At 46.0% G+C, this 12354-nt stretch overlaps 1 protein-coding gene across 2 annotated transcripts in view; it reads right to left on the bottom strand.

The window, feature by feature from the left end:
• KCNQ5 (potassium voltage-gated channel subfamily Q member 5) overlaps positions 1-12354 on the bottom strand; it is a 581715-nt gene that overhangs the window by 4851 nt on the left and 564510 nt on the right. For both annotated transcript variants that reach the window (XM_033867446.2, XM_019929283.3), the window contains 2 exons: positions 4321-4452; positions 1847-1973 (listed from right to left, as the gene is read on the bottom strand). In XM_033867446.2, coding sequence (XP_033723337.1) covers positions 1847-1973; positions 4321-4452 — 259 coding nt within the window. The remainder of the gene's footprint in view (positions 1-1846; positions 1974-4320; positions 4453-12354) is intronic.

The following is a 12354-nucleotide window of genomic DNA, read 5'->3' as shown; positions in this document are numbered from 1 at the left end:
TTCCAGACCCTCCTCCCCGATCAGGTTGCCCTTCCTCAGCCACTTCCCTGAAGACATTCTGGGACTTTACTGCTGCCTAGCAGGGAACTGATTCTGTAAGAAATCAAGACCCTAGGTACTGGGACTTCCCTGATGGTCCAGTGGTTAAGACTCTGCGCTTCCACCACAGGAGGCCCGGGTTCCATCCCTGGTCAGGGAACTAGATCCCACAAGCTGTGCGGTACAGACAAAAAAACAAAAAAAAGACCCTAGATATCAATCTAGGCGATTCTAAATTTAAAAATAAAGGTATAAAATGCTTGGAATATTTATAATCAAATTGGGGGAGCATTTTGATTTCTAAAAACTGTCTTTGTATGAGATGATACACTCTCAGGGTCAACAAACATTCAGTGCACTACCATAGTTATTATGCTTTTTTTTTTTTTTGACATAAGAGAGACAATGAAAATAACCAAAACACAAATAAAAACTAGATCTTTGTTATTCTACTGTTGGAAATCTACAGTTGTTTGTAGTTCGAGTATTAATTGATGAAAGGAAATTTTCTATTTCTTATATGGAAATCCAGGTGTTTTAGAGAAACACTGTCTATGCATAAAGAAAATTTAATTTATTTGCTCTTTCTTGATTTTATTCCTTTTAAAATCTATTACTCACTAAAATACATCCAACTGCCTATAATCAGTTTTGATTAAAAAAAAATTCTGGCTACTTCACTCCTGTTAGAAGGGCCGTCATCAAAAAGATAAGAGATAACAAATGCTGATGTGGGTGTGGAGAAAAGGGAGCCCTCCTGCACTGTTGGTGGGAATGTCAACTGGTGCAGCCACTGTGGAGAACAGTATGGAGGTTCCTCAGGAAATTAAAAATAGAGCTACCACATGATCCAGCAATTCCACTGTTGGGACTATATCCAGAGGAAACAAAAATTAACCCAAAAAGATGTCTGCACCCCCATGTTCATAGCCAAGACTCAGAGACAAGTGTCCACTGCAGATCAATGGATAAATAAGTTGTGGTGTGTGTATATATAAATATACACAATGGAATATTACTCAGCCATAAAAAAAGAGGAAATCCAGCTATTTGCAACAGCAGGGATGGACCTGGAGAGCATATTGCTAAGTCAAATAGGTCAGGCAGAGAAACACGAATACTGTATGATCTCACTTATGTGGAATTTACGACAAAAAACAACCCCCTTCCCAAACACATAGAAAAAGGATCAGATTCATGGTGACCAGAGGCAGCGGGTGGAGGGAGGGGACCGGAGGCAGGTGGCTGGAAGGTACCGATTCCTAGTTATAGATAAACAAGTGCTGGGGGTGCGATGCACAAGGGGATGACTATAGCTAATACTGCCGTGTGGTACCCAGGAAGGTGTTAACAGAGTAGATCCTAAGGGTTCTCATCGCAAGGAAAACAAGTTATTTTCTTTCTGTGCTTTCCTTTTTTTTTTTTTTTTTTTTTTGCGGTACGCAGGCCCCTCACTGTTGTGGCCTCTCCCGTTGTGGAGTACAGGCTCCGGACGCGCAGGCCCAGCGGCCATTGCTCACGGGCCCAGCCGCTCCGCGGCATGTGGGATCCTCCCGGACCGGGGCACGAACCCGTGTCCCCCGCATCGGCAGGCGGACTCTCAACCACTGCGCCACCAGGGAAGCCCTGTGCTTTCCTTTTTATTGTGTCTCTATGAGATGATGGAGGCTAAGATCATTCACAGTATATGGAGGTCAGACCATTATGTCGTACGCCTTAAACTTATACGGCGATATGCGTCAATTATATCTCAATAAAACTGGAAACAAATCTGGCTAAAAAGTTAAAAGGTTTAGTTGAGCTGTACCTGCTTTTCAACCTTGACCACTCGGCCGAGCATGCTGAGGTCATCTGTGGTCTCATGTTCTGCGGTTATTTTCTCTCTGCTCTTCTTATCTGATGTGATTTGCCCTTTTCCAAGAATTTGATCCACACTAGCAGAGAAAGAGATCTGATTATGAGTGCTGAAGGTGGACACTGCCCTAGGCTGGAAGGAAGGGTTTTGAAAAGAAAAATACAATTATCTCTATTTACGTAAGAGGAAATAAAAATGAACTTCTTCCAGTTGACGTGCTTATTTTCTTCACATGAAAATTACACGAGGTTAATTTTCTCATTATTCTAGTCCATGATGAAATCACTTATGGCTGATCTTCTGGAGGCAAAAAATGTCCTAAACTACCAAGTAATTTGTCTGTTTCCACCCTGGACCAGGTGTTTCTTGAATTCAACCACTTAAAAATGACAAAATTATAATTATGACTATTTCATGTTAATAATAGAACAGATTTTTCAGTGACCATTTATCATACATCTGACATATGGAAGATAAGAAAGCTGTAGTCTCCATCTCAGGATTTCTAGTTGGACAGTATACACACATCACATAAGCAAGAAACTCCAGATTAGTTCTGCAAATTCTGCAGCAGTTGAACTTTATAGAAACATTGGGAGGGAACTATACTCAATATTTTGCAATAACCTATAAGGGGAAAGAATCTGAAAAAAATGGTATAAATGCATGTATAACTGAATCACTTTGTTGTACACCTGAAACTAACACAACATTGTAAATCAACTATATGTCAATAAAAACAAAGAAACAACAAAACCAGTTGAACAAACATATGTTAAATGAAAAAATCCTGTTTGTAATGTTACGGCATTCTCTCCAGGTCAATTGATTTCTGGAAATTATCAAATTAGTTTAAAGATATCTTACTTTCAAAAACATTAATTCCTTCACCCTCAGAAAAATAAAACTTTACCAGAAAATCATAAATAATCATAGGTATAAATACAGAATCCTAATTTACATTTAACCTTTGTTTTAAATGATTAAATGGACGCTATTTATGTAAACTATTTCTACAATGCAGCATGAAATAAAATTTAAATTGCAGATTTTACAGTGTATTTTAACTAGTGACCCTATCACTATGAAGAAAAATAAAAGAAAACCAATTACATTTGTAATAAACAAACAAGCAAACAAAAACGTTGGGAGCCTTAGGTAGTTCTGTGAAAGGACTTGGAAAACCTTGGCTACCTGTGCAGAGACTGTAACAGGATCACAGGTGATTTAAAACAATTTCCAAGGAGACCTAGTCAGCCTAAATTGGACACTTACTTTCTTCCTTTTTGTGTGTTTTAGAACTGAATTATAAGGAATATGGACTCAACTTTCCAGTTTACTTTGTGTGCACAGGAGTACAGGCAGTCATGACATCTAATCCATTCAACTGCCGCTCTACAAGGACTGGGTCATTTGTTCATCTCTGGGTGCCCAGGGTGCCCAGCACACACTGCAGGTTCAATACTTACCTGCTGAAGGAAATGAACAAAAAAACTGTGATTTCTGTAACTAATGTTATAGAAATCAACAGGTGTTTTACCAAGGGCCTAGTATATGCCTCACCCTGGGCTAAGTGTGCTCTGGGCATACACAAACATTGAAGACTCAGTCCTTGTGTTTTAAGAACTGTTCAATTGAATGCTGGTAGTTGGGGCCTGATAGTGAAGCAAGGCTGTTAAAAAAAATGAAACTGACTAAATATCTTGGCTTCAAGATGACACAATCAAACTACATGTTTGAAATAACATACTGAACTCATTTCTTTCAACCACTAGAGAAGATGCTCCCTGGCAAGACGGTGTGTATCTAGCCCCGTGCAGGACAGGCGTGAAGGGAAGGGCCCAGACTGGGTCCAGGGCCCGGGGAACAGGCTTCCCACAGGGAAGCAGTATGAGAGTCAACCCTGGGTCCTCAGTTTGACTCTCCGGCAGAGTATTCCAAGGTGAGCTGCGCTTCTACTCCCTGCAGTGGACTCTACTCGCTTTAGGGGGTCAGAGGAAGGACAGGTCTGTCTTTGTGGGCTGGCTGGTGGGTCAAGTTTAACGAAGGAGAAAGACTAGCTTTCCTCTGAAGGATGGTTAGGATTCGGGCGATAACGGAAATGACAGCAGCACCAACCATTAACATTCCCCGAGCACTCGGTGACCCTGCATTAACTCATTCAATCGTCACCGCGACCCTAGGCAGCCACTGACAATACCCCATTTTCACAGGTGAGACACTGAGACACTGCCGATACATTGAGGCTTTTAATGACTGATTTACTTTTAAATAAAATCTTTTGCGTTTCAACGCAAAAGTCCAGCTGTTCACTAAAAGAAGAGTTAGAAACATGGAATTCAAGAGTTTTCTCTACTAGGGAGACGTTCCTCCCAGACAGTTTCTGTGCCTGTTCCTGTAGAACAAGTAACCCTCGCGTTGCTCACCGTGTTTGCAGGCTTTTAATTCTGCACAGCATGTCCAGGTGACCAGCAGAATACTGTTCGATGACGTCTTTTACGTCATACGGGCGTAATGTTTCCTTAAACTTCCGTTTTGCGACGTGAAACTTCATAATTCTGTAAGAGCAACATACTACATATGAATCTTCATAACTTCACTGAAACAAGTCACCCAAATGGCTCACTAGTATATAGAGGAAACTCGGGGGGAAAAACATCATGCAGCAAATTATTTTAAGCTCCTGCAGAAATGCAACAGAAAAGCCCGAGGTTACAGTGGACAATTTAAGAATAGCTCCTGTGAGGCACAGCTTGAACGTAGAAAAACACACTAAAAAAGAGACTAAACATTAATACTTAAGTCTTGCACCTTTTTAATGTCCATTGAAACCCTGAATTAAAATCAAAGTCAAAATGCGATTCTACCTTTTCCATGTAACCCCAAGAAGTCCAAGATCAACACCCAGTGAATGCATCCCTATAAAAATATAAAAGTTGGGCTTCCCCGGTGGCGCAGTGGTTGAGAGTCCGCCTGCCGATGCAGGGCACACGGGTTTGTGCCCCGGTCCGGGAAGATCCCACATGCCGCGGAGCGGCTGGGCCCGTGAGCCATGGCCGCTGAGCCTGCGCGTCCGGAGCCTGTGCTCCGCAACGGGAGAGGCCGCAGCGGTGAGAGGCCCGCGTACGCAAAAAAAAAAAAAAAAAAAAAAGTTGTTAAAATGGTCTTTTATGTAACTATATACATTTTTGAGTCACAGATGTACTACAAAACTCTCATTCTCTTTAGGGAAATGTACATTTGTATAGAAATTTATGAAAAATTTCATAAATTATTTCTGCAGAATACTGCTCAATTAGGTACCCAAGGGTTTATTTTTGTTTTTTTGTTTTTTTTCAAACATAACACACTCATCAACTAAGCTGGATGTCTAAACTCTTCAGAGCCAGAGGTTTTATTTATTTATTTGGCCGCACCGAGTGGCATATGGGATCTTAGTTCCCCGACCAGGGATCGAACCCATGTCCCCTGACGTGGAAGCATGGAGTCTTAACCACTGGACCACCAGGGAAGTCCCTCCTTTGGCCACCAGAGGTCTTTTTAATTACAATGTCTCCCCCAACATGGACTCCGTGTTTTAAAACAATATTTCGTCAATAAATTTCATGATGTCATGAAGAGCGAAGCTGCTTGAGATAACCAGTTACTGCAATAACTTGATATAATTCCTGGGGAAAGCAAAGCAGCACAGCATTTTAATGAATCTGTGCAGCCTTATTGCAGGTAAATGTTAAACTTGTTGGTGTTTATTCAACTATTAATTGGCTCATAGACGCTTATTATCACGCTCATGGGTCCCAGGCTGCAGATCAGTCAGCTAGGCTCTAGGAACCAAAACTTATTGTTCCTTGGAGGAAAATGGGAAGATTAGGGACAAAAGTAGTGTTTAAGTGGAAAATTACCTATCCTAAGCGATAGCTGATTGCAACTGGTTATAAAGCCCCAAACTCGATCCTGGAATTGTATTAACTTCAATCTGACTGTCTCCTAATCATGCCTGAATCATTTGTCCTTAATATTCTTACCCCCTTTCTCTACCACATTGGTTTTCCCTGGCCTACCAGGTGAGCATCACATTCCCTAGCACATCCTGCAAGGCCGTGGGTGGCCTGGCCTCTGCCCACCCCTCTCACCTCATCCTCGTTCACTTCCTCCTTGGAACTCGAGGACTCTCCTCTTCCTGAAGTCCTACAGGATACTTAAGACTCGGTTCTAACGTCGCTGTTTTAATGGAAATTTCTGCAGTTCTTTCCAAGCAGTTAGTCACTTGTCTATTAGCCTTCGTTTTAGTAACTAACATGCCACACTGTGATTACTTGCTTACATACGGCCTCCACCAGGCTGTAGGAGGTCCAGACTGCAGGGCTGTCTCTGTCTGTCTGGAGGCTCCGCCTGGCTAGGGAAGGGGCTGACGGGCGGAGGCAGCGCCCCTCTTCTCCCCAGACATTCACCCATCTCCACCTGCTCTTCTGCCTGCAGCCCCACACCAGCCCTTCCAGATTCTCTCGTCATCAAAGTGCTCATTTCTCAGAGGTCTGTCTTGGCACGCTACCCAAAATGCTAACTGTTCAGGTTCAGCTCAAGCACGGACCTCTCGAGGAGATTCACTGAGGTCAGAAGCTGTGTTTTTCATCCCAGCAGCTCATAAGCTCCCTGGCAAGGATCAGCGATTCAGTACATGCTCGCTGAAGAAACGGATGTGAACGAGCTCCTCTCTGGTCGCCCAAAGCTGTTCTTGCTGTTCCGTGCCACGGCAGACTCCTGACACCTTCTGAACGGAACAGAGCTGAGCTCTTCAAGGCGCATTTCAGGGAGACCATAAGACTCTGACTCTGTTTCGTGAATACCCCAAACTTTCTAAAGTAAAACAAATTTGTGTATTCATTAATGATTAGGACCCTGCCTGATTCAGAAAAGAATCCGTTAAATAGAGATGCTTCTGAAAACCATGAAAATATAGTATTCTTTTCCCTCAAATTACTAACATAATTAGGATTTCACAGAACAACTAAATCACAAATTATAAGATATCATTATGAGAAAGTAAGGAGAAAGGAAAAAACATTGAAAGTCAATGAATAAATGACACCATAACCCAGTAAGTACCAAATGTAAAGAGAGTGCTAACAGCAAAATGAAACCGTCCAAGGTGGGGAGGGCAGGGCCTGGTGGGAGAGTAATTCAGCTGCTGAATGAGTTTTATGTATCACAGGACCATCAAGAACACAGGGATGAACACATGTGGTTAAAGTCTAAACAGAGTATAAGCTTAGTTTTCTGTTCCTAAGAGACTGCTGTAGAGGCTTCCAAAACTCCTGCGTGCCAGGCCTGCTCCAGGAGGGCAAGGATGGGAGGCGTGCTCCCTGCCCATCTTGGCCACTGTATGATGACCCTTCTGAGCCAAGACCCCGGTCATCAGGGCCGGGCGATTCGAGATGGTTATACCATCCAGTCACCTCCGCTTCCCTCCCTCCACCCAATCCCCTCACCTTTCCAGGGACTGCACTCGGTTTTCGTGGTTGAAATCAGAAGGTAGAGAGTGGAAGATCTGGGAGACTAAGCTAAGCCCCCTCACTTCCCTGGTCCCGCTGGATGTCTAGAATGGCTTCTGTCTCTGCCCACAACGAGCTTGACCCGAGTACTCAGGGTCCTTGTCCTGGACACGGAGCTGGCGGTGGGAGGTGAAGGCCTCGTCCTCCCACCTCACCGCCTGCCTTGGGGTGGGTCTCCCATTGCTGTGCCCTTGCTGAACGGCTGGCCCTGCCCTGAGCCCTTTGCCTCCATTATGTCAACGTGAAGCCCTAAGAGTTTACCACCTTTGATATCTGGGTCTAGCGAGGGCTCTGGAGGTCGGGTAACCTGTCCAAGGTCACACAGCTAGTACGAGGCCCGTGTTGCTGATACCCCACTAAGCTCGCACCACAGGGCAGCTCTTGGGCAGGCACACTTGTAAAGGTTCAGGGGAATGTCCAGCTGTCCACTGACCTCCTCCTGTCTCCTCTGTGTGCCCTCTGACCCTCACACAAGTAAACCCGAGGCCACGTTAGTCTATTCATCTCACCGCCAGCTCTGTCTTCCCAGGGGGTCCAGTGCACTCTGCCCTTGAACTGGCCCCCTTCCTTCCCTCCAAGGCCCCTCCCAAGAATCAGGCCTGGGCCAAAGTGGGTTCCCCACCCCTAATAACTGTAATGTTTCTCCTTTTGTCGCAAATTCTAGGGGTCCTCTGCTTACTTTACCCAAGTTGTAGGATATACACATTGGTCTCATTGGTCATCGGTTTGCTTTACTGTGTACGTTTCCCAGCTACCAGCTGCCCATGATGCACTTAGCTTCTGCGAAGTGGAGTGAGTAGGCCGTTTTCTGCTTATCTGCAGGAAGAAATGAAGCCCAGGGTTCAATAATTCTAGATTTCAGGAAAGACATGAAGATGATGACAATTGAGGAAAATGTCCAAAGTGGCTATTAGACTATGAATTTGAAAGGCCTGTTAATTCTTCGACTTTTTTTTTCTCTCCCAGACCATTCCATGTCAGGTACTAAGCCTTCTGACTATGCGGTGAAGGGAAAAGGTGAGAGCTGGGGTTGGAGAGCCCCGAGTTGGGAGGAAGCTTGGTTCACACACGCAATCCTGAATGTTATGTATCTCTGCCCTCCTAACGCAGCTGGATGTAAATCAGAGGGACCCAAGGTCTAGACAAGGGGTTGGAAGTTCTTTGTGTAAAGGGCCAGGCTGTAGGTCACATGATCTCTGCTGAAGCCACCCGTGTCTGCACTGTAGCACGAGAGCAGCCACAGGCAGTACGTACACGAGAGCATGTAGATGTGTTCCAGGAAAACTTTACTTACAAACACAGCATTGGGTTGGCTTCGGCGCCACCCTGTCGTTTGCTGACCTCTGGTGTAGACACAAGGAAATGCCTTGAGGCCAGGCAGAAAAAGAGGCAGAAGACTTTAATAGACGCTTATAAAAGAAGTTTAATATGATCTATGTATTGCCTGGTAGAAAGGAGTGTTTGGGCAAATCATTCTGGAGTAAAATTCAGACCTTTAGAGTACATTTGGTGATTAAAATGACAACACTACCAGGCGGCACTTGGCAGTATAGTCTGCGGGATAGGGACTCCTGTCGGCCCCAATCTGCAGATAAGGAAACTGAGGCCAAGAACGGTTAAGTGAGTCGCCTGAGGTTACACAGCTGGTAAGTGTGGGATCTGAGCCAGGGTGGCTCCAGTGCTGAGCTCTTAGTCACAAACGTTTACTATTGTCTTAATGCTAAGATGTTGATCTTTTAACACAAAATAACAGCACAGAAGAGATACTTTGGTATGAAAGGGCTCTTTTTGCTCACGCGCCTGGCACATAGTGGATGGCTTGTCCTTACTGGTGCTGTTGGAAGGGCCTTTGGAGGAGGACAGAAGGCGGGGCAGTAGGTTGCACTCTCACTGTCTTTTCCTCATGAGGGCAAACTGCACCCCTGGAGCTCATACAGCAGCAAAGGGCAAAAGACCCTGAAGCCAGTCTCCTCCGATGCTGCGGGTACCTAAGAGGCTAGGAATCCCGGAGGAGACCTACGCTCGAAACAGACATGCTCCGCTGTGACCACTAGAGGGGGCCAGAGACTCGCCACAAACCTCAACTGGCAACTGGCTTGAAACGGAAGAAATCTGCTCAAGCAATTTTCTGAGCGCGAAGAAATAACCACAGCAAAGTTAAACCCCGGGTGGAATATAGGCTATATATACACACAACACATGTGCACTTATAAGGAAGTGCAGGTGCATTTGTTGTGCTGCCACGAGTTACAGAATCTTGCAAAAGTCTTGTCCCAGGCCTCTGAGTCAGGGTAAAAACCCTGCATACGAATATGCAGAGATAAGAACGACTAGAAAACAGAAGCAACGGTGACTGTGCCACCACCAGACAGATGGACAGGCGGCCGACAGCCAGACCTCGTGAGGGCGGAGGGCTCAGCCGACTGGACCAGGGAGGCAGCTTGATGGGCTTTACGTAAAGGCAGCAGAGTCCCCAAGCCCCCGCTGCCCCTTGCCATCAGCCAGGGAGCCTAAAACACGCCGATGCCTGGGTCCCGCCTCCAGAAACGTCATTTAATTGATCCAGAGGCTTTATAAACCTCCGCGGGTGATTGGAACCTGCAGCCCAGGCTGAGAACGACTGACAGGTGGTGGGACTGGGCTGGGTTAGGATGGCCTCCACACGAAAGAGTGACGGCGGGTCCGTGTCATCTTCTGAGTCACACAAATCGTGCCCACGAGGCAGCGCGTCTGTGTGCCTGGGTGTCAGACCCCCAGTCACACACAGCCCAGTGCTTTCTGCCCCCGCTTCCGGAGTAAGACCCGAAGTTCCACGCGAGAGCCAGCTAACAAGTCCCATTAGCTTCTCAAGGACTGCCTTGGACGGGGAAGCAAGTGCTGGGTGATGGGTCCATTCATTCTCTCAATAAATAGTCATCGAGCTCCTCCTCCTGTGTGTGTGGGCCCTGGCTGTGCTGGGAAGGAGCTGAAGAAGCCTCCAGGGACCACGTGGCAGCCGTCCGTCCCTCTGTGGCGTCCTGGTGGGAGGAACAGTCCCCTAGCCAGGAGCTCTAACAGGACTCGAGAGCCCATGTGCCCAGAGCCTGGGGCCCTGGACGAGCTCAGGGTGGTTGCTTCCCTGCGTGATGCTGGAAAGAGGGACCGAATCAGTCACTCATCACACATTCACTGAGCGCCTACGACGTGCCAGGCTCGGTGCTGGAGGCCGGGGATCGGTCAGGAGGGCAGGCAGACAAGCAGGAGAGGAGTGTGTACCCCAGACTTCTCCTGCATGCACCCCCATCTCGGGAGAGATGACCAAATTCCTCAGGGCTCAGAAATGGCCGCCTGATGTCCCAGACCTCATGTTTTTGGTGTGGATGCACCCCACTTCATGTCGCTGCATCGTGTCCGTCACCTCTACTGAGGAGCGTTCCATACCCACCTCTTTCGCTGTTCAGCAAATTCAATCCCCTGATTCTGACTCCCCAGGAGAGATACAGCATCTGTCCGCCTGAAGAGGAGGGGCCTGGGGCTCGTCCTGCAAGTGACCCAGGGCCTCTGGTCGCTGACCCTCTCCCGAGGCAGCCCTCTCGAGCCTTTTAGGGTCCAGTCAAGGGGCGCTGCTGATCACGGGGCAGATTCGGCAGCCAACCAGGCTCAGAACTTGATAATGTGGGTCACCACCGAAGGCGTGCGGATCACTAGTTGCGGGATTCATTAATGTTATTTCCCTGTTAATACATAATCATGACCCAGTAATACAGGTCTGCATTTGTGTATACGGTATCTAGACTTTGAGACTCTTCAAAACTAGTTATAGAATCGCATACCGAGACTCCTTGACCATCCTGTCATCTCAGACTGGGCTACTAGCCAGCGACTAAGGAACCCCAGGGTTGCCCGGATGCGCTGGCCAGTCTCATTTTCTTGCTTTCAGCTCTTGATAGAGACGTAAATTAGCCCCACTGTATACAATCTACCAGATGTCCTCACTAAAGGGGCAGGCAGATACCTCCCTTGGCTGACTTAGGGGTCGGGAAAGTTCTCTGGTCATATTGTTCCCATCACTGGGAGTAGGGTTTTTCTTCTAATGCTTAATATTGTTTTAGATTCAGGATTTAGTAAGTTCTTCTGTTCATTCTGTTTGGTCTTCTTTTAAAGAGATAAGAGTAGTAAAATGCAAGTAAGAACTTCTGGACACAAGCAAGTCTACAAATGAGTAACTTGCCTTCCTAGGATTTTTGTGAGCACTAATACGGTAACTACATTTGGGCATTTTAATTTCCTAGGAGTCTAAAATCCTGTGTAAATTTTAAAGTGTGGAACAAATAAGTAAATAAACAAAGTGCCCACACATGCTGATTGCTCCTGAACAGTTTTTGTCTCAGCAATGAATAGGAGATTCAGTTTAAATTATAGCCAAATAAAAGGTTAAAAATTAGATGCTGCAAAGTAAGTGCGTTTTCGGTGAACACACTGGTTTAATGCAGCCTCAGGGCAAAATGCGGTCACAAGCAATTATCTTCAAAACAGAAACAAACAAAAAGAATATTCCAGGGCTTCCCTGGTGGCGCAGTGGTTGGGAATCTGCCTGCCAATGCAGCAGACACAGGTTCGATCCCTGGTCTTGGAAGATCCTACGTGCTGAAGAACAACTAAGCCTGGGAGCCACAACTACTGAACCCACGTGTCACAACTACTGAGCCTGCGTGCCTAGAGCCCGTGCTCCGCAATGAGAAGCCTGCGCACCGCAACCAAGAGTAGCCCTCGCTCACCGCAACTAGAGAAAGCCCGCGTGCAGCAACGAAGACCCAATGCAGCCAAAACTAACTAAATAAATTTATATATATAAAAAGAATATTCCAGGGAGTATATTCTCTGATTAAAAAAATCTCATAAATGATCCATAAAATATTCCCCAGCAGC

This window comes from Tursiops truncatus, chromosome 12 (assembly GCF_011762595.2).
Source record: "Tursiops truncatus isolate mTurTru1 chromosome 12, mTurTru1.mat.Y, whole genome shotgun sequence".
NCBI classification, from domain to species: domain Eukaryota; kingdom Metazoa; phylum Chordata; class Mammalia; order Artiodactyla; family Delphinidae; genus Tursiops; species Tursiops truncatus.
The sequence above is the reverse complement of the archived record's forward strand: the minus strand, read 5'-3'. Positions and strand labels throughout refer to the sequence as shown.